This window comes from Mytilus edulis, chromosome 6, assembly GCF_963676685.1.
Source record: "Mytilus edulis chromosome 6, xbMytEdul2.2, whole genome shotgun sequence".
NCBI classification, from domain to species: domain Eukaryota; kingdom Metazoa; phylum Mollusca; class Bivalvia; order Mytilida; family Mytilidae; genus Mytilus; species Mytilus edulis.
The window spans coordinates 51,584,249-51,611,101 of NC_092349.1; the positions used below are offsets into that span (position 1 = coordinate 51,584,249).

Below are 26,853 nucleotides of genomic sequence, written 5' to 3' on the forward strand. Positions count from 1 at the left end.
TAAACTTAACTTTGACAACCGAACCATGAAAATGAGGTCAAGGTCAGATGACACCTGTCAGTTGAACATGCACACCTGACAGTCCTTGAGATATGGACTTGACCACCAAAACTTAGCCTTGTGCACTGATCCATGCAATGAGGTTAAGGTCAAGTGAAAACTGTCTGACGGTCATGAGGACCTCTCAATGTACGCACTTACAAAATATAGTTATCCTTGCTTATTACTTATAATAAGAGAGAATTTAACATCACAAAAAATCTTTTTTTTTTTCAAGTAGTCAATCAACCATGAAAATGAGGTCAATGACATTGAAAATGTGACTGACGGAAAGTTCGTAACATGAGGCATCTATATACAAAGTATGAAGCTTCCAGGTCTTCCTGTCAACCTTCTAGAATATAAAGCTTTTAAGAAGTCAGCTAACGCCGCCGTCGCCGCCGTAGCCGGATCACTATCCCTATGCTAAGCTTTCTGCGACAAAAGTCACAGGCTCGACAAAACATGAACTAGTTGTTTGACAAAAGAAGAACACTGTGTATAATGGTTATAAGCTTTTATGTCTTCTTTCTTTTCATTATGAATTGTATGTCAACAAAACTAAACCCAACAGACTCTACAGTTCTTTCTGGTTCTAGAAATAAATGAATGCTTTCACCAGAGGACATTATACATGTCTCATTAGTTCTGCCGTCTACTGCTAGAAGTCGCTTTAAGCCAGCTGGTCGTTTAAAGTTAACACTGTATGTAGACTTATTTGGAAGTTCTTGTGAAATCTGAACTCTTACATTTTCTGCATACAAAATGAAACACAACAGGAAATCACCAACGTGAAGAAAAAATGGTTTAAAGTTAATACGGAGAGCTCCTCCATAAACATTATACCATTTGAAACTACCTTCGGTGCACACTGGTTGTACCATGCGCACTGCTCGAATGTCTGAATATTCCTCGCTGAAATTTAAAAAAGACTGTTTTAAATCTTCATAACTCTTCTTCGTATTAGCTCTCAGTATTAGCTAGCGACGACCTCGCTCAAAGTTACAGGTTTACCAAAAAAAAATAGGGTATGGCGTCCCGATTTAAGGTCCAAATATGGCTACGGTGACCCAATGTTACAACCAAATGGTCAACTCCTAAGGTATGGCGTCCCATTTTTAGGGTCTTATATGGCGATACTATCGGCCAACAGGAAAGTGGTAGCACGATATAAATTAAACATGTGTTCACACTACATGTACAACTCCCTATCTATGCTTTCATAAAGCTTAAACCCGAATATAAATTCCCTACCATAAAAGTACACTAGAGCCTGTGTCGCTCACCTGTTACTGTATTTACTGATGTCGGCCATCTTGGTTGGTAGGCGGGGTCATAAGACACTTTTTAAAATAGATACCCTAGTAATGATTGTGGCCAAGTTTTGTTAAATTGGCCCATAGTTTTAGAAAAGAAGATTTTTGTACAAGTTACAAAAATGAAGAAAAATGACGAAAAGTTGTTCAATATTGACTATAAAGGACAATAACTCCTTAAGGGGTTCTCTGACAATTTTGGTCCTTCGACTTATTTGTAGATCTTACTTTGCTGAACATTATTGCTGTTTACAGTTTATCTCTATCTAATGTAGATGTGTAGGTAATATTTTGTTCTTCGAGATTTTGTCACTAGTTTTCGCACTGCATGCGTACACAGGGCAATAGTAAGACATGTTAATGAAAATTTAAAATAATTTATAGGTAGATAATATTTACTTACCTGATAGTGCATTCACATTTGTGACATACATTTTGGGAATTGACCATACACATTAATGCTATGAACAAAATAAAAATGCAGCATCTCGTCGTCATGTTTTTTAAATTAATTACATTTCTGTCACCATACGGGTCAGATTACGGCATTTTAGTAGCTCAACTAGTCGGTTTTTCCAAAATTGAATTTAACCTCGAGAATTAAACACACATTTCTGGTGCTTGGATATTAATTATCGTCAGATTCGTTGAAATAGTCATTATGTAAGTATTTAGATTTTCAAAAAAATAGTACAATTTTACTGACGTTATTCTTGGACAACGTCCATACACATTAATGTGTATGATGATTTAGGAAATTATAGACAATAGACAACATATTGACGGGACTTGACACTTCCTAATTGTTAGATAAATTGGTTCCCACGGCCGTTTACGGTAGAAAGTCCTGCGAGTATAAGAAAATTTTTGAGTTGACTTCTGGAATTTGTATTATCGAAATCTACCCTATATATATATTGCCCTTTAGATGTCCAGATCATGGCAGATGTCAATTGGTTTGACTACTGTTTCGTTGATATATGATATATATCCAGCCATTTTAAAGTTGGTACCTAACACTTTCACTAAAATTAATTTGGCTCGTTTAATTTTCATAAAATTTTGACAAAGTATTTACTTTGACCCTTTAACAAGTATATAAAAATTTTGAAAATTTTGAACCAACCGTTTTGTCAGAAAAATTACACTGGTTATATAGCAGTTTGCCAAACAACAATTTTGATCATCGAGAAGCTTAATATTCCCTTTACAACACAACGTAATTAAAATGTTTAGCTGATTTTACCAGAGACATATAATACATATTGTATTATATGTCTCTGATTTTACAGAGTTATCTCCCTGTAGTGTTAGGTACCACCTTAATTAAAAAAAGGGGGGGGTCCTTACACAGCCTTGTGGGATCAAGGAGGGAGTTCCCAACCACATGTCCCCATTCAAATGCATTGATTGTCAAAAAATGGGGGTCCAACCGTCGGACACCCCCCCCCCCCCCCCCCCCCACCTTTTGGATCTGCCACTGGATATATTATATGATCTGTATAATCTAATATTAGTTCAAATAATTATGACGTCTGGCAAGGCTATTTTAATTTACGTAGGAAGGCGTCCCAGAAAAATAGAATAAAAATAGCCTTGCCAGACGGCATAATTATTGTCATTATTTGGACTAATCTAATATGACGAAATCACAAATGTTATTCAAGACAGTCACCGTCAACGACTTTCTTTTATATATCGTTAACGCACTTCCTAAACTCCTTCTACAAGTTCGTCATACGCACTTTACAAATTTTAAAAGGTAGAATTATGTAGAATGAACATGAAATATGTATCCATAACATTTTCTCTCTCCAGATGCTTAGCTAAGTATAATTATAGCGGATCTAGAAATTTTCATTAAGTAAGGGCCCGCTCTTCTCATTCTTCAGTGATTCCACAATGATTCCACAGTGGCGGATTGACAAAAGGGGTAAGTTTTTTTGTTCCCTATACAATCCCCCCTTTTCGTCCTGGGTTAGGAAATATAGATTCTTACACTGCAACAAGTGTATTACGGTATTTCTCCACTCGAGACAGTTAAATTTTATTATTTCCCTTTAAATAATAAAATTTAACTGTCGAGAGTGGAGAAATATCGTAATACACGAGTTATAGTGTCGGAATCTGTTTCTCTAATGCTTTTTATCGTTCTTTTTCAAAGATTTTCAGAAAATTGTGCTCTTTATATGCGACGTCATCAGGCAAGGTCGCCTTTTTTCATGACGTCACAATAGGAAAATTGAGAAGAAAACAAAACATTTTGACGTCATAATCAAATTTCGACCAATCATTTGCCGAGAACAGATTTTTCACTAGTGAGGAGAAATATTTTTCTCACACCGGTCAGGAAATGTGAAAATAGCACAAAAATTAGAGAACCCTTTTTTATAATGGATTGATCCGCCTGTGTTTCCTCTATATTCAACCATTTTTTAGAAATAAAACCGTGCTCCCATGAAGCCTTTCAAGACGTCATAATTATTTGGACTAATGGATAGTAAACCCGGCAAATTGCAACAAACCCCTGTCTGTCTCATTCATAGAAGTAATCGCATACCATGCATTATACAAATGTAAATAAGAAGATATGGCATGAGTGTGGCTGTATGGTGACCTATAACTGTCAGTATAGGGTTGGTTGATTGGCAATCATACCATAACTTCTTTTTTATAATTGTTGAAGAAAAAAATTGTAAAATAGTTAAAAGTTGTGTATAGTGAGTAATATTAAAAATAAAAATTAAACAGGAACCCTTCCTTTTTATAGGGCTTTGTATGTATACTTTTTTTCTCATGAAAATTCTATAATTTGTCCTAATTTAGAATACGTTTTCTTTTTTTAATTGCTTCCAGCAAACAATTCCTTTTTATACGACCGCAAAAATTTTAATTTTTTGGTCGTATATTGCTATCACGTTGGCGTCGTCGTCGTCGTCCGAATACTTTTAGTTTTCGCACTCTAACTTTAGTAAAAGTGAATAGAAATCAATGAAATTTTAACACAAGGTTTATGACCACAAAAAGAAGGTTGGGATTGATTTTGGGAGTTTTTGTCCCAACATTTTAGGAATTAGGGGCCAAAAAGGGCCCAAATAACCTTTTTCTTGGTTTTCGCACTATAACTTTAGTTTAAGTGAATAGAAATCTATGAAATTTTGACACAAGGTTTATGACCACAAAAGGACGGTTGGGATTGATTTTGGGAGTTTTGGTTCCAACAGTTTAGAAATTAAGGGCCAAAAAAGGGCCCAAATAAGCATTATTCTTGGTTTTCGCACAATAACTTTAGTATAAGTAAATAGAAATCAATGAAATTTAAACACAAGGTTAATGACCACAAAAGGAAGGTTGGGATTGATTTTTGGAGTTAGGGTAACAACAGTTTATGAATTAGGGGCCAAAAAGGGGCCCAAATAAGCATTATTTTTGGTCCCAACAGTTTAGGAATAAGGGGCCCAAAGGGTCCAAAATTGAACTTTGTGTGATTTCATCAAAAATTGAATAATTGGGGTTCTTTGATATGCTGAATCTAACTATGTATGTAGATTCTTAATTTTTGGTCCCGTTTTCAAATTGGTCTATAGTCGCCATCACGTAAAATTGGCACCATGTTTGTTAAAAAATTTTTAAATATCAGCCGCGTCTATTCAAGATGGTGTTTTTCTTTTAGCGGAAGTAAAATCCTGTCCAAATATCCACTACTGTCCTACCTTTTATTGTGTTTGCACTGTATAATCCTGACCTTCACATTTTTCAAGATTATTTACATTGTATAACCGCCATCTTGGTTTCTATGAGGGTCCCTTATTCCATAACATTCGTTACTCTCTGGTAACATTGTTATTGATGATACAATTTCCCGTGCTTTTTACGTAAAGATGACGAAAAGCTCTGAGAGACACAAGAAAATGGAGAGCACGTGGAACTCCACGGCAACACTTCCGGTAATAACAATGTCGGATTCCACCATACAAATTAATCTTGGATTATGTGAAGGTCAGGATTATACAGTGCAAACACAATAAAAGGTAGGACAGTAGTTGATTTTTGGAATGATATTTGATTCCGCTAATTGAAAAACATGATCTTTAGTAAACGCGGTCGATATTTAAGGAAATTTTGACAAAAAACATGGTGCCAATTTTACGTGACGGCGACTATACATTAAGGTCCAAAGGGTCCAAAATTAAATTTAGTTTGATTTTAACAAAAATTATACATCCTTGAGGTTCTTTGATATGCTGAATTTAAAAATGTACTTAGATTTTTAATTATTGGCCTAGTTTTCAAGTTGGTCCAAATGGGGGTCCAAAATTAAACTTTGTTTGATTTCATCAAAAATTGAATAAATGGGTTCTTTGATATGCCAAATCTAACTGTGTATGTAGATTCTTAATTTTTGGTCCCGTTTTCAAATTGGTCTACATTAACAAAAATTAAATTCTTGGGCTTATTTGATATGCTTTATCTAAACATGTACTTTGATTTTTGATTATGGGCCCAGTTTTCAAGTTGGTCCAAATCGGGGTCCAAAATTAAACTTTGTTTGATTTCATCAAAAATTGAATAATTGGGGTTCTTTGATATGCCGAATCTAACTGTGTATGTAGATTCTTAATTTTTGGTCCCGTTTTCAAATTGGTCTACATTAAGGTCCAAAGGGTCCAAAAATTAAACTTAGTTTGATTTTAACAAAAATTGAATAACCTTTACCATTCAGTGATAACAAGCACTTTTTTTTACATTTTAATATTTTATGAGGTATTTAAATGAGTATTTATTGTTGCAAACTCCATTAGAAATTTGAATTGAGATCAGTTTTGGAATAAGGGAAAGGGGGATGTGAAAAAAAAATTGGGGCGGGGGGGGGGGGGGGGCGTTAAATTTTTACTCATTTCAGATTTCATAAATATAAAGAAAATTTCTTCAAACATTTTTTTGAGAGGATTAATATTCAACAGCATAGTGAATTGCTGAAAGGTAAAATACAAATTTTAAGTTTATTAGACCACATTCATTCTGTGTCAGAAAACTTGAGATATTGTCTATTTATTGACTAACATAGTTAAACATGCCAAGTTATAATGATCGTTAACAGGAAGAGAGAGTTCATGATAAATGTCAAACACACATCGGAAAACCGTTTCCGGAATATGAAACTACCTGGCGCTGTGTCAACTATTTAATCACAATCCAAATTTAGAGCTGAATCCAGCTTGAATGTTGTGTCCATACTTGCCCCAACCGTTCAGGGTTCAACCTCTGCGGTGGTATAAAGCTGCGCCTTGCGGAGCATCTGGTTTGAACTTGATTGAAATTTTGATTGAGGATTTTGGACTAGGATCAACCTAACATACATCTTATAACTTGTACATTTTAATTGACAGGTTTGTCAAAATAATGTTCCTTTTGACCATCATAACATTACAGAAACACAGGTAAGAAATTTCAATTTAAGGTCAGTTAAGCATATAAGAATAACAATATAGTATCAACATTTTAGTTAAAGTTACATGCAACAAGAAATATGATATTTATATGCTCACAGTTTAAAGGGGCACTATATTGTAGCTACAAGATATATAAAACAACTGAAATATGATTTTTTTTGTTCAATCATTTATGAAAGTAAGTGAAATAGTGTCGATTTTTTATTTGTCTGGAAGAGAGGGTAACATTTAAAAAAATTGTCATCCGCTCAGCCATGTGATAGACTAAATTAACACTCTTGTATTAGCCAATCAAAATATGGCATTCTAACATGAAGTATAACATGTATAAAAATAAGGAATATCAATGTAAAATCAATAATTAATAAATTAGGCGAGACATTCAGTGTGTACTTTTGTTATAATCCTTAACTCGTTTTAAAGCTGATTAAATGTTAGTCTTTAATTCCTAATCTAAGGATATTTTTTTTGGGGTATGATCAATTGAAAAATATAGCTCATTATAGCTAATTAACTGCAAAAAAAAAATAGTACATTTGGGTAATTTTCATTTCTTTGATTGACCATGCATGCACACTATAATCTACAAAACCAGGTTTCAGATTTTTAATCATTCCACCTTTATCTTTTATATATATACTATCCATTCAGAAACAAATTATCCAAAAACTGGGATAATACTCCCTGATATCACATACATCAAATCAAAACCAAAGGGAGCACCTATACAAACTTCTATTTTATTTTTGTACACAATTCCCATGAAAATCGCTTTGAAATATGATTCACCTTAAACTTATACCTCTTTCAACCCTTATAAATGCAACATAAATATAAACATTACTCTGGGAAAACCCAAGGACTGTTCTGACACCTTTATATGTGCACAGCTGTCTTTATCAATCAACACCACTAATTTAGGTGATATATAAAGTGAGAGTTTGAGGTCAGATATTTAACCAACATATCTGTAATGAAGAAATATGATATGGTCAAAGCTCTTCCTCTGTCCAGACAGTATAAGATAGTATAAGATAAGAGAATATTGATAGAATCAAATCAAATCAAATAATTTTATAGGTGTAAATTCCTATACAGAAATGATACCAGCCAACATTTACAAAATACAAATACAAATACAAAACTAGTATCTCAATTGTTTGTAAAACAATTGAAAGGTCTTACCTGTAAAAGTGATGTTTTCGTAATGTACATTTTTATACGCCCGTCGTCTTTTAGACGGGAGGTATTATGGTATACCATTGTCCGTCCGTCCGTCCGTCTGTCCAACCGTCCGTCGTCCACACTTCAGACAATAACTCAATAACACTTTCACCAATTTCCATGAAACTTAAGTGAATTGTTTATATCTATTGACGTAAGCTCCCTTTCGTTTTTTTTTAATTTCAGATTTTAAGTTTTGGATTTATGGGGCTTTATTCATTAAAAAGGGGGGATTTTCAACACTTCGGACAATAACTCAAAAAGGCTTTCACCAATGTCCATGAAACTTTGGTGAATTGTTTATATCTATTGATGCAAGCTCCCTTTCAATTTTTATAAATTTCAGATTTTAAGTTTTGGATTTATGGGGCTTTATTCATAAAAAAAGGGGGATTTTCAACACTTCGGACAATAACTGAAAAAGACTTTCACCAATGTCCATGAAACTTTGGTGAATTGTTTATATCTATTGATGTAAGCTCCCTTTCAATTTTTATAAATTTCAGATTTTACAATTTCGTGTTATGAATTTTTATGCTTAAAAAAGGGAGGATTTTCCAATTTTGGGACGATAACTAACACTTTCACAAAATTTTATGCAACTTTGATAAATTGTTTATATCTATTGACATAAGCTCCCTTTCCATTTTTATAAATTTTAGATTTTACGTTTTCTTAAGTAATGAATTTTTATACTTAAAAAAGGGGGATTTTATGAAACTTTGGTGGATATATTAATGTAACATCCCTTTTGATTTGTATATATATTTCTAGTTGATCATATAAATTCATTTAAAGCATAAAAGACAAGTTAAAAGAGCAACGGGCGTATCATGCACTAAAGCGCAGCCCTTTATTTTGTTCTTGTTACGACCTTTCATTTGATATACGACAAGCATACCTTCGGAACCTTTTCGCTTTTTACACTTAATGACCCCATCGGCCTTAATTTTTTAGATCGGAAGTATGTTATATGTAAAATAGAGTGATATGCTACAACACCAAGTTCTAGAAAGTTTGATTTTTGCACTTAATAGCCCCATCCAACTAATTTTTGGATTACAGGAATTGGATATTTGAAATGTTCAATTGAAGACCTTTCATTTGATATACAACAACCTTATCTTAAAAGGAAATTTATGTTTTGCACTCAATGACCCCACCCAATAAATACATGCCTCCGCTCGCAAAATTTGAAACTGCCTTATCTCTAAAATGACAATAGATATCTCAAATCTGTTAGATGATAAATAATCTGCAGTTGAAGGACAACATTGGTGACCTTGGGTGCAAATTGAAGGTCACATGAACTTAAGATTATTGGTGTAGGTCCCAAGTCTTTACGACTTCCAGTTCTCGAGATACAATATTTTTTCAAGGGAAATAACTCCTTATAAGGATTAACAACAAAATCATTGTATATGTTTATTAACATTGCCATCTGGTCTTGAACATGTTGCCGTTTTCAAATTGATTCTATCTTGAATACTTTTTGAGAAAAATGCAAAAGAAAGAAATAGCTTCAAGGGGACATGACTCTCATAGGGAATGATGAAATCCTTAGCAGCCGCATATGGTAACTTCCTGTGGTGAAGATCGTGTCCGCTCCATATCTAAATAACCGTTATCATTTCAAAGTTTATACTTGACATGTAAATAAACCAACACCAAAGAGTGTGTCATAATTTATGTACAACTTCCTAGGTCAAAGGTCAAGGTCAAAAACTTTGGTTTCAGTTGACAACTCCATGTCCTATGGTGAAGATCATGTCCGCTCCATATCTAGATAACCATTATGATTTTATACTTAATACTTAACATGTTTATTAACCAACACCAGAGGGTGTGTCATGATGTATGTACAACTTCCTAGGTCAAAGGTCAAGGTCAAAAACTTTGGTTTCAGTTGACAACCCCGTGTCCTGTGGTGAAGATCGTATCCGCTCCATATCTAGATAACGGTTATCATTTCAAAGTTTATACTTGACATGTAAATAAACCAACACCATAGGTGTGTCATAATTTATGTACATTTTCCTAGGTCAAAGGTCAAGGCCAAAAACTTTGGTTTCAGTTGACATGGTTGACAACCCCGTGTCCTGTGGTGAAGATCGTGTCCGCTCCATATCTAGATAACCGTTATGATTTTATACTTAATACTTAATATGTTTATTAACCAACACCAGAGGGTGTGTCATGATGTATGTACAACTTCCTAAATCAAAGGTCAAGGTCAAAAACTGGTTTTAGTTGACAAGACAACCCCGTGTCCTGTGGTGGAGATTGTGTCCGCTCCATATCTAGATAACCGTTATCATTTCAAAGTTTATACTTGACATGTAAATAAACCAACACCAAAGGGTGTGTCATTATTTATGTACAACTTCCTAGGTCAAAGGTCAAGGTCAAAAACTTTTGTTTTAGTTGACAACTCCATGTCCTATGGTAAAGATACAATTTTTTAATGCACATTATTCATAGCAGGGCCCACAGAGATGTTTCCTTGTACGTCAAGAATCATAGCCACTATGACTAAAATGAAACATTGGTGGTAAAATGCATTTTTTTCGCTTTTGAAAATATGACAGATTAAATGGAATTTTTAAGACACTCATTAATGTATATTGAAAAGCAAAATTATCGTTGGGGAAAGATTTTAAGCAAAAATAACAGGTGAGGGATTCAGGCACTTGAGAGCCTCTTGTTATGAGTAATAGGATTACTATATTTGGTATATATGTGTACCCTTTAAGGTCCTCATGTCTGTGAGACAGTTTTCACTTAACCTTGACCTCATTTTCATGGTTCAGTGGTCAAATTTAAGTTTTTGAGTTTTGGTCTTTTTTCTAATGTTTTATGCAATAGGTCAACTATAGACCTGTGTCATCTGACCTATACCTCATTTTCATGTCAGTTGTCAAAGTGTATTAACATGATTAAGTTTTTAAGTTTTGTCTTTTTTCCTACACTATAATACCATTTAATAGGTCAACTATATTTGGTGTATAGAAATATCTTATGATGTACATGTCAGTCTGACCTTGACCTTATTTTCACGGTTCATTGCTTAGTGGAAAATTTTTGTGTTTTGGTATGTTTTTCTTAAACTATATAAGCAATTTATGTCAACTATATCTGTTGTATTGAAGGAGTGTAAGCCGTGTCTGTCTGTCTGGCACAGGTCCACCAGTTTTTAAAGATAAAACCAATGGAGAGTGGATTGCCAGACCAGAAATGTCTACAGTGGAAATTAAATGTGTTGCTTGTGGAAAACCAAAACCTACCATTAAGTGGTATAAAAACAAGCAATACATTGATCCTGGCATGAAGGGAGGACACGTAAGTAACTCGAGAAAAAATGATTGAAATGAATACATTGATAAGAATTATAAGACCAAAATGATAAGTATGCACAAAGCAAAACTAATTTCATTCAAACCATGTGGAACTCAACTTTGGCAATGACTTTTTCAATTAGTAAATAGAAACAGTTTAAATTGCTATTCATGAAATGATGACATTAAAAATTTGAAGTAGATTGAAGTGGTGCAGCTGGATGTATAAATGTTGTCAAATCCCCATATAAATATTTTTGAAGTCATTATTATTTGGTTATTCTGATAGAGAGGTAAAAGATACCCAAGAGACATTCAACCTATGCTATTGACAAGCTAACAGCGCCATGGCAAAAACTTAGAAGAAACAGTAGACCACTAAATGTTACATATTGAAACTTAAAAAGACTTCACAACATGAGCTCTACCAAAAAGCTGTGTCATGATGTCAGACCTGTGTTCCAGAAGCGTCATCAGAATCTGCTTTTTATGTGACCAACAACAACAACAACAATACTTTATTTTAAGAAGGTTACACAGTTAGCTATATAACTTATCTTCCCTGAGGCCCTCATCATGAGAAATCAAACAAAATGCAAACATATACATTGCATACATTAGTATAAAAAGTCAAGTATGATAATAATGTTCAATACAACTTGATAAAATGTGACATGATGACATGATCAGTTTTTAATATTATTGATACAGCTAGGTTGATTTCAATAAATGATCTGTTATTTTGTATTTGACCCACATTATTTTGCTCATATTTTTGTTCTAGTAATAGTTACATTTAAGAATTTAGTTTTTGTAAAGGAGTAGGTTCAGTAAGACCCATTTTTGGCCCTAAAATATAGCAGTTTTACTATCTATAATAGTATTCAAGATAATAACCAAAAACTGCAAAATTCCCTTAAAATTCCCAATTTTAGGGCAGCAACCCAACAACGGGTTGTATGATTCATCTGAAAATTTGTGAGGGGATAGATCGTATTCTGATGGACATTTAAATCTTGAAAGATTTGCCCTAAATTACTTATTAGTTTCAAAGATATAAAGCAAAAACTGCATTTTACCACTATGTTCTAATTTTAGCTTGTTTGGTAGGTGGGGTCATCGGACACATTTTTAAAACTATATACCACAATTATGATTGTGGCCAAGTAAGTTCAAATTTGGCCCAGTAGTTTTTAACCCATGTCAGATTTGCTCTAAATGCTTTGGTTTTAAAGATATAAGCCAAAATATTTTACCCCTGTGTTCTATTTTTAGCCATGGCGGCCTTCTTGGTTTGATGGCCAGGTCATCGGACACATTTTTAAACTAGATACCCCAAGGATGATTTTGGCCAAGTTTGGTTAAATTTGGTGCAGTAGTTTCAGAGGAGAAGATTTGTGTAAAAGTTTACAGACGACGGACGCCGGACGACGGACGCCAAGTGATGAGAAAAGCTCACTTGACCTTTCAGGTCAGGTGAGCTAAAAATACGTTAACGAATACATTTTCTTGCACATATAGTGCCTTTATTATAATCATTTTGGTTTGGAAAAAGAAACTTTTTTTAAGATAAATAAAACGACAAAATAAGAAAAACATTATATAAGATATACATGAAATTTCAAAGAGTTTTCATGTTTTTGGTTAATACAAAATATTTCTGTATAATTATGTATAAATTATTCATGGATAAATAAGAAAACTTGAGTAGTTTGCGTTATTTTCTTCATTTCAAAACCCTTTTATTAAAGACCGATTAGGATTAACAGTGGATTAATATTAAAACAATCTTCATCAACCTTTATAAGTCCTTTACTTTGATTTTGTGTTTTCAATAAACAAAAGTGGCCGCCTTCATGTTAATTCATAATATTGAAATGTAAGTTGTATTTGATGATAAAACATGACATATAGGTTGAGAATGAACACGACTGCAGCCACTTTCATTTTTGACAAAAACAATCTGAAAAGTGACGTTTTTTTGCATATTTGATAGCTTTTCATCTCTAAGCTTGAATCTTTTTTTGTTTTTAAGGACTAAATCAGTTAAAAGCTTTCACATAAACTTATTGAATCAATTAGATAGACACTTAACTGTTTAAAAAGTGTCCAAAATCTTTCGTTAAATGAACATGAAATTTGAGGCCAAAATCGACCCTTACCAGACCTTCTCCTTTATTGGGGTGTGAAAGCATTGACCCAAGTACATATTGTATGAAAAGTATTATGACCAATGACGTCATGATATTGTGACACCATTCCAAGGAATTATATCTATAACATCTTAAAGATTGAAAAAGAAAAAAAATGTCTGCCATGTATAGTTGTGAAGAAAAAAAAAGAAACCGGAGAAGGCCAATGGCTGAAATGTCTTAAAAATTGATTTAATACATTATATTAACATTGTTTGTTTTCAAAATGTCTAAAAAAAAAATATATTTATTCTTGATATATGTTACAGATTAAAAAAAAAAAATGTATATTTTCAGTACCATATAAGAAAATGGAAACTTTCTATTTTAAATTTGGAAAAAATGGACGAAGGACAATATACCTGTGTATTAGAAAATACACAGGGTATATTAAATTTTACTTTTAAAATTGAAGTTCTTCAATGTAAGTATAATTTGAAATTTGTATGAATACATTTTATTGAGAAATAAAGTAGCAATATTTTCTGGAATCTAGTAGGTAATCATATTTTTTTGAATCACTGATCTAGATTACTTTTGACAACTATACAGATGTTGATGGTGTCAATTAAATATTAAATTCCATAAATGCTTGGATTGCAATAAAAAAAAAAGCTGATTTGTAGAGTGTTTCTTTTTAGCTCACCTGGCCACCACTTGGAGTCCGTCGTTATCATCCATTTTAGTCGTCAATAACTTTTTACATTTGATTTTCCTCTAGCATGTCTAGAGAACCAATGAATGGGATGACATCAAACATAGCATGAATGTTCTTTATGAAGTGCCTACCAAATGTTGTTGCTTTGTAGCCTGTCCATCATGCAAGGTGGCTGCCAGCAGGGGCTTTAGTTTAACAAAGGACCCTATTGGAAATACATACAAATGTCTTCTTTAAAAGAACTATTGAATGCCATGACACCAAAAATAGCATGATTGTTGTTATGAGGTGCTTACCAAGTATTGTTACTTTGTAGCTGATCCATCATCCAAGATGGCAACCAGTAGGGGACTTAATTCTGATATCTTTATAGCTAGAAATTTGCAATTGCACAATAGCAAGAAATCTATATCTTGCACAATATTGCCAAATAACAAAAAACAAGAAAAATCTAATTACACAGTTTGCGCAATAGAAAGAAATCTTCTTTTGCACAGTACTGCGCATAAGCACAGTATAACGCAATTACACAATAGCAAGAAATCTTCAATTGAAATTTTATATAAATTTTTTAACCAATTTCAAATTGTTAGATCATTTCCCAAATTAATTTTGTGTGAGAAACATATATAAAATACTTTATTGTCAATTAAGTTTAAGCATGTCACTAATTCAGTTTTCTCCGTTCTTTTACATCAATTTAATAGTGTATTTATTCATGGAAACGGTAAAAACTGTAAATAATTAATTAATCATATATATTAAAAGTGACAATAATGACAAAACCAATTGGTTTGGGACCAAATAACCAGACAGTTCAAGCCGGGAGTGATGCTAGGTTTGAGTGTAAAGTGTTGAGAAATGACCTACAGCACCATACACAATGGTTACAACAATACACAGTCAATGGTTCCTATAGAGACGATGAAAACCAGCCATATGTCAACATCATACAGGTAAAATGATTTTCTACTAAAAGAATTATTTTCATTATGACAATTTTTGTCGAGCCTGCAACTTTTCTCACAGAAAGCTAGACATAGTGATAGTGATCCGGCAGCAGCGGCGGCGGCATTAGCTAACTTCTTAAAAGCTTTGTATTTTATTAGATTGAAGACCTGGATACCTCATACTTTGTATATAGATGCCTCATGTTACGAAGTTTCTGTCAGTCACATGTCCAATGTCCTTGACCTCATTTTCATGGTTCAGTGACTACTTAAAAAAAAGTTCAGATTTTTTGTAATGTTAAATTCACTCTTATTATAAGTAATAGGATAACTATATTTGGTATGTGCGTACCTTGCAAGGTCATCATGCCTGTCAGACAGTTTTCACTTGACCTCGACCTCATTTCATTGATCAGTGAACAAGGTTAAGTTTTGGTGGTCAAGTCCATATCTCAGATACTATAAGCAATAGGTCTTGTATATTGGTGTATGGAAGGACTGTAAGGTGTACATGTCCAACTGGCAGGTGTCATCTGACCTTGACCTCATTTTCATGGTTCAGTGGTTACTGGTAAGTTATATTAATCTGAAGATCTGTTTACTTTTTTGTGATGATTCTTTATCTTATTTTAGAGTGATCATGTTTATTAAAAATACATGTTGTGCCGTATCTCAGAAACTATTTATGATTATTCCATGAATCTTCACACACTTTTTAGTTATATTAAAACCACAAAAGGAATATTCAGACATTTTTTGGTGGTGATGGTCCAAACTGTTTAGGAATTACGGGCCAAGACCAGTATTTTTCTATCTATATCTATATAGTCAATCTAGACTTAAAAAAAAGAGGGACGAAAGATACCAGAGGAACAGTCAAACTTATAAATCAACTAAAATAAACTGACAACACCTGGCTAAAAATAAAAAAGACAAACAATAGAACACATGACACAACATAGGAAAATAAAGAATAAGCAACACGAATCCCATCAAAAATTGGGGGTCATCTCAGGTGCTCCGGAATGGTAAGCAGATTCTGCTCCACATGTGGCACATGTGGCACCCATCATGTTGCTTATGTAATAACAAGTCCGGTAAATAGTCTAATTTGGTAGGTCACATTCATGAAAGGGAAGGGGATTGTAGTAACAACATAAGGAACATACTTATTAATACCTCAAGTAGAAGGTTGCATTGGGATTTTCACACCAAAATGTATGTCGCTTGAAAATTGTCTCACTGAGTCATGAAATGTTTACAGATATTGTGTGTCTGAATGATCTTGATGTGAATGTTTCTTTAAATTTAATTTCTTATTGTCTGTTGATAAGTTTATCTTGCTGTTAAAAAGTGTTATACAATAGTATATATACATGTGTATATTTAAAAAACTGACTGCATGACAAATCTCAAGTGACTTAAGAAAATAATGTGATTCTAATTGTCTAGTTTATTGAAATATTTTCTTCTTTTTTCACTTTTTTGATAATTTATTGTCTTAGTTCACTTTTTTGAAAATTTTGCTTTTCAATGTTTTATATACTCATCCTCTAATGCTGTTTTATTTGATATTTTAGCAATCCATGGTGAATTTAAGTCACCCAGAAATACTGACAATAAAGAATGTAACAAAAGATAATGCTGGATGGTATGGTTGCTTGATTTCTAATCCACTTGGTAGATATTACCAGACTGCCTGGCTAACTGTTTTAGGTAAAGGCTTAGATAAGAATGAGAAATGTTTGTTTTTCACCAAGAAATAATGCATCTTAGAGCAAAATATTCACATAAAAATGATTTAATCGTTTGGAGAATTTAATTATCAATTTTCGATTACATCATTATCAATAAATTTGTTATAGACTGTCATAAAAATAGGAGGTTTGGCATCATGAAAATTGGAAATGTACAGTTTTTTCTAAAAAAATTAATTCTTTTAATGCCGCCACAACTGAAACGTCATATTATTTTACCCCTGTCAGTGTCTCTCTGTATGTCCGTCCCATTATGGGTGTACAGTTATTCCACTTAACTCCTCCTACAGTTTGAATTCTAGGAAGTTTTCACTCTGATGTCTGTTTGTAGTCTTTGTACATGTATTGAAGGTGTGCATGTGGTCAGGGTTTTGATTTTGTTTAATATTTGCTCTTAATCATTTTTTGTAGTAGTTACTTGCATAAGGGGAGCTCGCATACAGATAATTGTCCTACAGTTTAATGCTAGGAAGTGTTCACTTAGTTGGTGGTTTTTCCATTTTTTGTGCATGGGGTCAGGATTTTGATTCTTATTTATATTTGCTCTTTTGGGTGATAATATAATTTACCTTTGTCATATTTTAGGTAAAGTGTTAGACAGTTATTTTTAAATAAGGCATCATTTGTGTCTGTCAAAGAAATCCAACATTGACTTTGCTATAAAACAGTTTCAGAGTGAAGTGTGGCCAGGGATTTCACTTAGTCTAGTTTGTATAGTGTGTAATAATTAAATTTTGTATGTCATACATGTGATTCTTCCGATGGGAGTCGAAATCTCTGGTTTTTCAGACCCTCTTCCATCCCTCCCATTAAAATTTGAAATCTACAACTTTTGAAAATGTCAACATCGAAAAAGTTTCAGTAAACATTTTTGTTTACAAAATTAAAACTGACAGGGTAAAACTCTTGAGAAACTCGAAATTGATATAAAAAAAAACAGAAGGTCACCATTTCTTTTTCTTGTTTTTGTGTCGTAAGGTAAATAGCTTCGAGTAATCAATGAAGGTGTTTATTATTAGACTATATATACAGCAATAACAAATTATTGGCAATTACCTGGTCATCAACTAGCTAGTTTAAGACACACGTCTGGATGATTAAAAGTGAAATACTGACAATGGATTAAGATGTAATTAAAAGACTTTAATTTGATGATGTTGAAAACATTGAACAGTTATAGTACTGAACCTCAAAGACAAATGTCTTAATGAAATCAAATACGATATTTATGGCTTGTTTTCTATCTAAACCAATGGAATACCTAAGTATAAGTATGTTTGTCTTTGACAATTCTAAGTTTTTATAATTTGATGAAATGCAAACTATGTTATCCCATAGACATATAATGTATTATACATGTATGTCTCTGTTATTACCAAATACCCTAGCAGCAAATTAAAAACAACCAATTATCTAGCCAAATTTTCTCTGCCTGAAGATCTGATTTTAAATTGTACAAGTCAAGTGCCATTGCTGGGGCGTAGCTCCATATACGCTGTCACGCCATGGCGTGCACATCGTGGGGTCTAAAAAAATTATTTACGCCGGAAAATAAAATAAAAATACAAACGAGTAATAACGAAATATAAAATTTAACTTAACCAAGCAAATTAGAAAACGATACAGTATAACTATTTTAATAACGTCACAATTATATTTCAATATGTAAAATCAACTCTGACCGAAATCGTTTTTAATTTATTTGCGTGAATTTTCCGGTACTCAAAGTAAAAAGCATAAAAAGCAACATAAACATGAGCAGTTCAAAGCGTGACAAGCCTAAATGGCAAACTTTAGACGATTTTTTCACTAAAAATCCTACTAACAGTACCAATAGTGATAGTCATGCAGAAACACAACCAGCAACAAATCAGGACAATATAGACTCTGAAACGTCACAAATTGACGATGTCAGAACTTAGCTTTAGCGCCACATCAGTGTCAATGTCAAAGACAGTACAAAAAAATCTGGGACCATCTTATCCAGATATTTCTTTGTTGAAAGATTCGACATCCTTAGGAAAAGATGTAAAATTACAACTTTTGACCGACAAATGGAAAGATGTCCACACCTTCAAATTTCCGACAAGGTATATTAACTCTATTTCAATAAAAAAAATATATAATGCGCTTCGTGGAACTAACAGGGCTGCAGGGGTTGTAAACCCACGTCTTTGTTTGGATATAAGGGTTGTAAATTTCGTACATAATTTTGGCAAAACATAACCAATTGACTTTTGTTCCATTTTTATCTCGCAACATTGGATCCGACCCTGAACAATTTAATGAATTACAGTAACCTTTATACAAGTTTGACTGTCCCTTTGGTATCTTTCGCCCCTCTTTTATACGTAAATTACGATAAGGGTAATCATGGTAATCTGAATTCCCTCTTTAAATTATTGTGATATTTTGAAAGGCTACTTCATATTGTTCTGTTTTGAAACCTTCCTGTCGAAATAAGGCGTCAACGCATTCAAGACTTCAAGAGAGAGGTTGAACGCTGGCGAGCTCGCTGTCGAATCCTACCTAGTGATAAAGTGCCGACAACACTGTGTCAAACGCTTGATATCGTTAATCCCAAATTGTATCCGTCTATTGATACAATTAATACTGTGTGTTCTTACAATGTCCGTTGCTAGTGCTACAGCTGAAAGGTTTGAAAACGTACATCCGTTCCACAATGAGAAATGACAGATTGTCAGCTTTGGGTTTAATGCACATCCACCGTGATTTTCAGGTAAACTTAGACAAGGCCATGAACGTTTTTGTTGCAGCTAAAAAACAAAGGGCAGATTTTTGATGTTTCTCAATAAAAAATTATTAAATACAGTCTTAATAATTTGCTATTCAAACCAATTTTAGGCCTTCAGAACGCACCATTTTGCGTCTAGCCAAAAAAACCTGGGGGGGGGGGGGTGCAATCCCCACACTGGTTGGCGTGCACTTCAAAAGGACCCAGCTACGCCCCAGCATTGGGTCAAGATCATGCTTACTACACTTCTTGCCAAGCTGACTATGGTGACCCTAATGACTTTACCAAACATATTGAGACAGCTACCTACCAGAAAGCCACTGCTCAATAGTGTTACCAAAGTTGACATTATGTAGCTTAAGCAGAGATACTTTTTACCAACTATATATGATGGCTGATCACTTTATCTTAACTTTATATATGTAATAAATAAATATTTGAAACCCCCTTATCTTATATTTCTATCAAGTAAAAATGGCTATGCAGGTGCTTAAAGTATAGAACACTTACAAAAAAGGAGAATAAGCAGTTTTAACACCAAAAAAAATCATGGCGTTCATCGTTAAAAATGTTGAATGTGATACACACTTTAGAGTAACTTATGTAGTGGGTTATTCAGTGTGCACCACATTTTTTTTTAATGATATTATTCCTTCATAGACAGAAAAAAATATTACAATCATTCCTAAAATAAAGACTTTTAACAATTAAAAGTTTGATGAGGAGGAAAAAAGGATTGAATTGGTTATAAATATTGTAGATAAGCCAGCTATTGAGCTGACACATATTTACCATTTCCTTTCAAACATATTATTTCATCTTTTGAAAACTTTTTAATTACAAATACTTTAATTGCAGATGAACAAGCAGAAGCAGTAGACATTAGGTCAGGAGGAACAAACGATAAAGAGCAAATAGTAATCTACATTATCGGTGGTGTCGCATCAGTAGTTGTTCTCTTCCTGTTACTCCTGATATTTATATGTTATAGACGTTACAAGAGGGTACAGTCCAGCAAATATAGAAATGTCAAGAGAGTAATTGTCATGACACAGGCTAGTTTCAATATTCAAACATATTTTATTACTGATAAGTTCAAATACAAGTGCACAAAAAAAGAATATGTTTGACTTATTCGGTTATAATTAGGAAATGAAGTTTTATGAGGAAGTTGTCTTTATATGGTGTAAAAGTTACAAAGTAAGTCTTAAGAAAGGAAGATTATTGAGATTCATTAAATGTTCATCAGTAATGTTTAGATTATGAAAATAAAGATATTCAATCTAGACAGAATCTAATTTAGTTTTATGGAAGTTTTTGTCAATTTTAGATTTGAATATTTATAACAGCTTTGCATCTGGACTTGCTTCATTTATTTTTAGCGATAGTCTGTGTGCTCTTCAAACTTTTATGATGTTTATTTCTATTACAATTAATGATAATTAAAAAAATGACATGGATCTGCACACAAATTTGAAACAGGTATACATTTTAATTTCATATCAGAATGTTTTGCATCAATTCCAGAATGAGAATTACCATCCATACAAATCTTATGATGGTACACAACCATTTGTTTTACCCACAATCAGAATTGAACCTGGTCCAAGAAGACGCTTGTCATCTGATTTGACCATGATGTCAGAGTATGATCTCCCTCTGGACAAACACTGGGAATTTAGACGGGAACAGTAAGTTAAAGCATAACATTGACCATTCCATGAAAGTTATCATACTGTAAAGACATATATATTGACTCATGACAACATTTTAACTTATATCTGTCGACCCACAAATAGCATTGCTCACTGTTTCTGACATCCAGATTGTTTCTTTGGTTAAAAGCTGTATAATGACCTGATATTTGATTGGTTGTATCAATTTTCAGATGAATTCAATTGATATTGTAACCACTGTAGTATGAAATATAACAAGAAGTTTTTCCAAAAACTCTTTTTTTCCAAGGTTTAACATTTTCTCATATATATACTGGAATCGTTAGGGCTCAACAATAACACTTGTCTGATTGTCTTGTACTAGAGGATAAAAAGGTCAGACAAGTAAAAGCTATATCAATATTAATTTAATTTAACAGGTTTATATGCTCTTATAATATACTAGATTATGGAGTGTGTGTCCGAGCGAGAATATTTAGTCAGACGTCAGTCACTACCCTGATATACCCTATCTTTTTTGGGTAATTAATACAGATAGCGTTTGACATCTTTAGCTGAACAGATTAATCATTTTTTCATAACTTAATTCATTAATTCACAAACAAAAAACAAATAGGAAGCTTAGAAATGGAAAAATATTAAATACTTAACTCGTTCAAAGGGTATCTACACGTCTCAATCTTCAAAATCGCCTATCTAAAAATACTACCATCGCTAACATTTTTAAAAATAAAAATCGCGGTTACCCTTCTATCGATAAGTGTCATGCCAAAAAATGAGTAACATGTCTTTCCACCAAAAATATGTATGAAATGGATAAAACTGGAAAAAGCTGACAAAAAATTCGACTTTAAAATAAAAACAAGATACAAATCCAATGAATTTACATTGACATGCCTAATTCAGACGGTGCCTCATATGCAAGTCTGATTTGACTTGGCATTGTTAAAAAGTAGATCCTAAGTTCTTTGACATGACTAGTTTCAGTTTTTCTTGACTCATAATTTTTGAAAAATATTTCAAAAGATATAAAACTAACTTCTGTTCTATTGTTTTAAATTTCTTTTGTTCCTTGAATCAACTTATAATGCAAAGTCCTCCTGGACAAGTTGAAAAAAATGTTATTGTAGAGGCCTGATCATGCAATACAATGTGAGAAACTTGATTTTCTGGTAATTTTTTAAAAGAACAAATATAACATTCTCACATTACCTAGATAAAAAAAAACATGTGTCTCGGTACAAAATTGTTCAAAAACCCTGAAAATTGTAAATCATTAGTAATAAATGGTTTAACCCATTAAAACATTTAATCCATCACTGCAAATGGTTGCACCTGTCCTAAGTCAGGAATCTGATGTACAGTAGTTGTAGTTTGTTTATATAATTTATATGTGTTTCTCGTTTCTTGTTTTTAGCTCACCTGGCCCGAAGGTCCAAGTGAGCTTTTCTCATCACTTGGCGTCCGTCATCCATCGTCGTTAACTTTTAAAAAAATTTTCTCCTCTGAAACTATTGGGCCAAATTTAACCAAACATGGCCAAAACATTATTAGGGTATCTAGTTTAAAAATTGTGTCCAGTGACCCGGCCAACCAACCAAGATGGTCGCCAGGGCTAAATATAGAACATAGGGGTAAAATGCAGCTTTTGGCTTATAACTCAAAAACCAAAGCATTTAGAACAAATCTGTTTAGAGTGAAATTGTTTATCAGGTCAAGATCTGTCTGCCCTAAAAAATTTAGATGAATCGGACAACCTTTTGTTGGGTTGCTACCCCTGAATTTTGCTGTTTTTGGTTATTATCTTGAATATTATCATGATTATAATAGATAGAGATAAACTAAACAGCAATAATGTTCAGCAAAGTAAGATTTACAAATAAGTCAACATAACCGAAATGGTCAGTTGACCCCTTTAGGAGTTATTGCCCTTTATAGTCAATATTTAACCATTTTTCATAAATCTTAGTTATCACCAAAACACAATTTTGTCATGTCCTTGAATATTCACATAGACAAAAGTGAGCGACACAGGCTCTTTAGAGCCTCTGGTTTTATATAGATTAGAACGTTGGTTTTCCCGTTTGAATTGTTTTACTCTAGTAATTTTGGGGCCCTTTATAGCTTGTTGTTCAGTGTGAGCCAAGGCTCTGTGTTAAGGCCGTACATTGACATATAATGGTTTACTTTTATAAATTGTCATTTGGATGGAGAGTTGTCTCATTGGCACTCATACCATATCTTCTTATATCTAAGAAAATGTGTACAACTATTAGAATTTTATTTAGTTATATATATATGGTTACATCAATCAGTATCTCAATATCTAAATGAATATGAGATGAAATAATTTATTTATTGTTATAGGTTATCACTTGGTGAACCTCTTGGGGAAGGAGCATTTGGTAAAGTTTTTAAAGCAGAAGCTGTTGGTTTAAATAAAGCTCCAACAACTGCCATAGCAGTCAAGATGTTGAAGGGTAAAATTTACTTATATATTTTAGATCAAAAATCAAATAGTATTAATGAAAACTGGATTTATGCTTAGGTTTTCTTTTTTTATTAGACAAGCATAAAATTTTGGGAAATAAGAATTGATTTTTTTCCATCTTTTTTATCTTTATTGAAAAATTTGCATTGTTATGGCCCTGCAATGAATATGGCCCGCAACAAAGATGTCGGTGCCATATAGTTTTGCCCATGTCCGTAATTCGGTCATTCCGTAATTCTGTCATTCCGTCATTCCATTATTCTGTCATTCCCTAATTCCACAACTAGGAATTGTTAAGTTTCAGTTTTGTTCCGCTTGGCTCATTTTTGCTATAATTATGGGCTTTGAACTTTGATAATTTTTTGAAAATCACAGTTAAAAGGATGAATTGTTTTAGTATAAAGGACAAGATTATAAATATCCAATTAATGTTCTGATTCAAACAATAAAATAATTACAAATCAATTAATGTCATTAGTGCTGTAATGAATTGTTAAAATCTCAATACTTTTATTTTTTATTTGATGATTCTAGCTGTTAATCTGGATTATCCCACCTCAATCAACAGGCCTTGAAGTAATAAATATTTGAGCCAGTTTTTTGTACTTATACAAATAAAAACCAATCAAAATGCTGGATTTTATGTTTTGAGCAAGATTTTTGTGCTCCAAGCACTGAGCAAAGTTTTATGACTTCAACCCCAGGTCTAATGAATGTCAAAACAAATCAGTGACAGGTTGACCTTGTTCCTAATTAAATTTGTTCAGGTTACAATTATGTGATAATCATGTTTTCAATCATAATTTCTTGAAAGGTTTTAAACAGTTGTTTAAAAGTTGAAAAGTTACAAAGTAAAAACGTATTTATAAAAATAAACTTCTCATAGAATAAATCATCACTTTACAATATTATGTCACATGACTGACCAACATGACTTGTGATCACCTGATATATTATATGGTTTATCTTTTCAAAATGAGTGTTGTTTATTCAATTTTCATACACTTTTCTTCAACTCTTTATGATGAACACATACAAAACAATAAGTTATGACAACAAGGAACACAACTTTAGGCTAATTTAACCAAGAACAAAAGCTTTATTGTGTCTTCAATATTAAGACAATTGGCAAATTTCCGGATTGCAAAACATATTGACAAATTTACACGAAAAACGTAACAACAAAGATATAAAATGTATTTTATTTGAATAAAACATGACAAATCAAGAATATTAATATTATAACACATAAAAAACAATCAAGGTTTGAGCAAAAAAAATCCTTACTTTTCACTTCAATTTGAAATTTCTTGGTCCAATTTTGGACCTGAAAAAAAACTAAGAAAATATTTGTAGTCATGTATAACACACAGGGTATAAATGTAAATGTGTTCGTTATACATACCAAAAGACAGTGGATAGTTTGTAGGATCGATTAAAACCCATTTTAATGTCCCATTTATTATGCCCCATTTTGGTGCATTATGTTTTCTGTTCTGTGCGTCCATTCATTCGTTCTTTTGTCTGTCCATTTATTCATCTGTCCATCCATTGGTTCGTTCTTCCGTACGTTTGTCCTTCCGTCTGTCTGTCCCACTTCAGGTTAAAGGATTGGTTAAAGTTTTTGGTAGAGGTAGTTTTTGATGAAGTTGAAGTCCAATCAACTTGAAACTTAGGGCTCATGTTTTCTATTTTATAATCTTTGTAATTTTTATGCCAAACTTGAAATTTTCCCCCATTTTCAAGGTCCACTGAACATAGAAAATGATAGTGTGGATAGGCTATTCATGTACTGGGGACACATTCTTGTTAGCTATAACCATTTGAGCTTATGTTATCACCAATGACTTGGCGTCCATCATCATCTGTTGTTAACTATTTCAAAAAACCTTCTCTGAAACTACAGGGCCAAAGATTTCAAACTTTAACAAAAAAAAATTTCCGTAATTATCTGGTATCTTGCTTATAAATTGTATCTGAAGTTTTGATCCATCGACAAACATGGCTGCCATTGTTGGGTTCCTGCCACTAAATTGGTTATTTTTAGGATTTTTTTTAGTTTTTGTATGAAATTAATTAAAGATAAAGATAAACTGTAAACAGCAAAAAATGTTCAGCAAAGTAACATCTTCAAAAATGTTTTTTATGACCAAAATTGTCAATTGACCCGTTACGGAGTTATTGCCCTTTAAGGACAATTACACAAGTTGTTTTATTTTTTTTTAACTTTATAAATCTTCGCAAATGAATTTAGTATAAATTTGTATTTTATTTCAAAGCAAAAACAGTCATTGATGAAAGATTTAAGCAAAAAAACAAACTTGTGAGCATTGCAAGCTCTGCTTGTTCTATTGGGGATCCAAGGCAGTGGCGTAGCCAGGGTTGAAATGATGTGGATGTTTTGCAGAGTCGAGCAAGCCGAAAAATGTTTTGGACCTTTTTGTGCAGAAAATATTTTTTATTTAAGCACATGTACTCCCCCAGAATCCGACACTAGTTAGATTTTTGTTTAAATTCAAAATACCCACCAATTCATATATTTATATTTTTAACCAAATTTTATTGTTTCCTTGAAACTACCATCATTCAATTCGTAAATATTTGATGTAAAGTTTCCCCCCGAATCTTCTATTTGACATATCAAAAACCGTTTAAGGTTCATGTGGACCCTATGGCTAAAATCGCCGTATTTTCACCTCAAAATTTACTCTGAGTACAGGCAAACCTGTGCATCTGGAAAAGTTTTAAGGCATAGCATGCCCTAGATAAATAGAATTCAAATGCATTGTATGAATTAAAAAATTTATAACTTAACTGGATTTTGCCGTACACTTTTTTTCGTCCCTGCAGAAGATGATAAAATTAACAAACAGTTGAGTTTACCTTGATATGGTCCACTCAGGTACACAGTTTAAATGACCAATTATTGTTAGGTATCTATTGTCCATCTGATGTCCATGTCAAGCAATACAGCTCACTTCAATTATTACCTGTGGGGAAGTTCTCA

The 26,853-nt window shown here is 32.9% G+C and overlaps 1 protein-coding gene and 1 long non-coding RNA gene across 3 annotated transcripts in view; one reads left to right on the forward strand and one right to left on the reverse strand.

Annotated features, from left to right (window-relative positions):
- Positions 1–541: 541 nt before the first annotated feature.
- Positions 542–5,513, reverse strand: LOC139529134 (uncharacterized). The gene is made up of 2 exons (XR_011665760.1): positions 5,069–5,513; positions 542–954 (listed from the first exon to the last, which is right to left on the reverse strand). It is a non-coding gene; the product is annotated as an uncharacterized lncRNA (long non-coding RNA).
- The window catches only part of LOC139529121 (fibroblast growth factor receptor 2-like), a 47,155-nt gene continuing 23,282 nt past the window's right edge, over positions 2,981–26,853 (forward strand). Inside the window, exons 1-9 of one of the 2 annotated variants that reach the window (XM_071325432.1) lie at positions 2,981–3,117; positions 6,746–6,796; positions 11,182–11,371; positions 13,857–13,983; positions 14,986–15,173; positions 16,748–16,883; positions 20,538–20,734; positions 21,207–21,370; positions 23,723–23,835. In XM_071325432.1, coding sequence (XP_071181533.1) covers positions 2,996–3,117; positions 6,746–6,796; positions 11,182–11,371; positions 13,857–13,983; positions 14,986–15,173; positions 16,748–16,883; positions 20,538–20,734; positions 21,207–21,370; positions 23,723–23,835 — 1,288 coding nt within the window. In that variant the 5' untranslated portion in view covers positions 2,981–2,995. Of the gene's footprint in view, positions 3,118–3,232; positions 3,289–6,745; positions 6,797–11,181; positions 11,372–13,856; positions 13,984–14,985; positions 15,174–16,747; positions 16,884–20,537; positions 20,735–21,206; positions 21,371–23,722; positions 23,836–26,853 lie in introns of those variants that run through there. The other variant, XM_071325433.1, reaches the window with a different exon arrangement.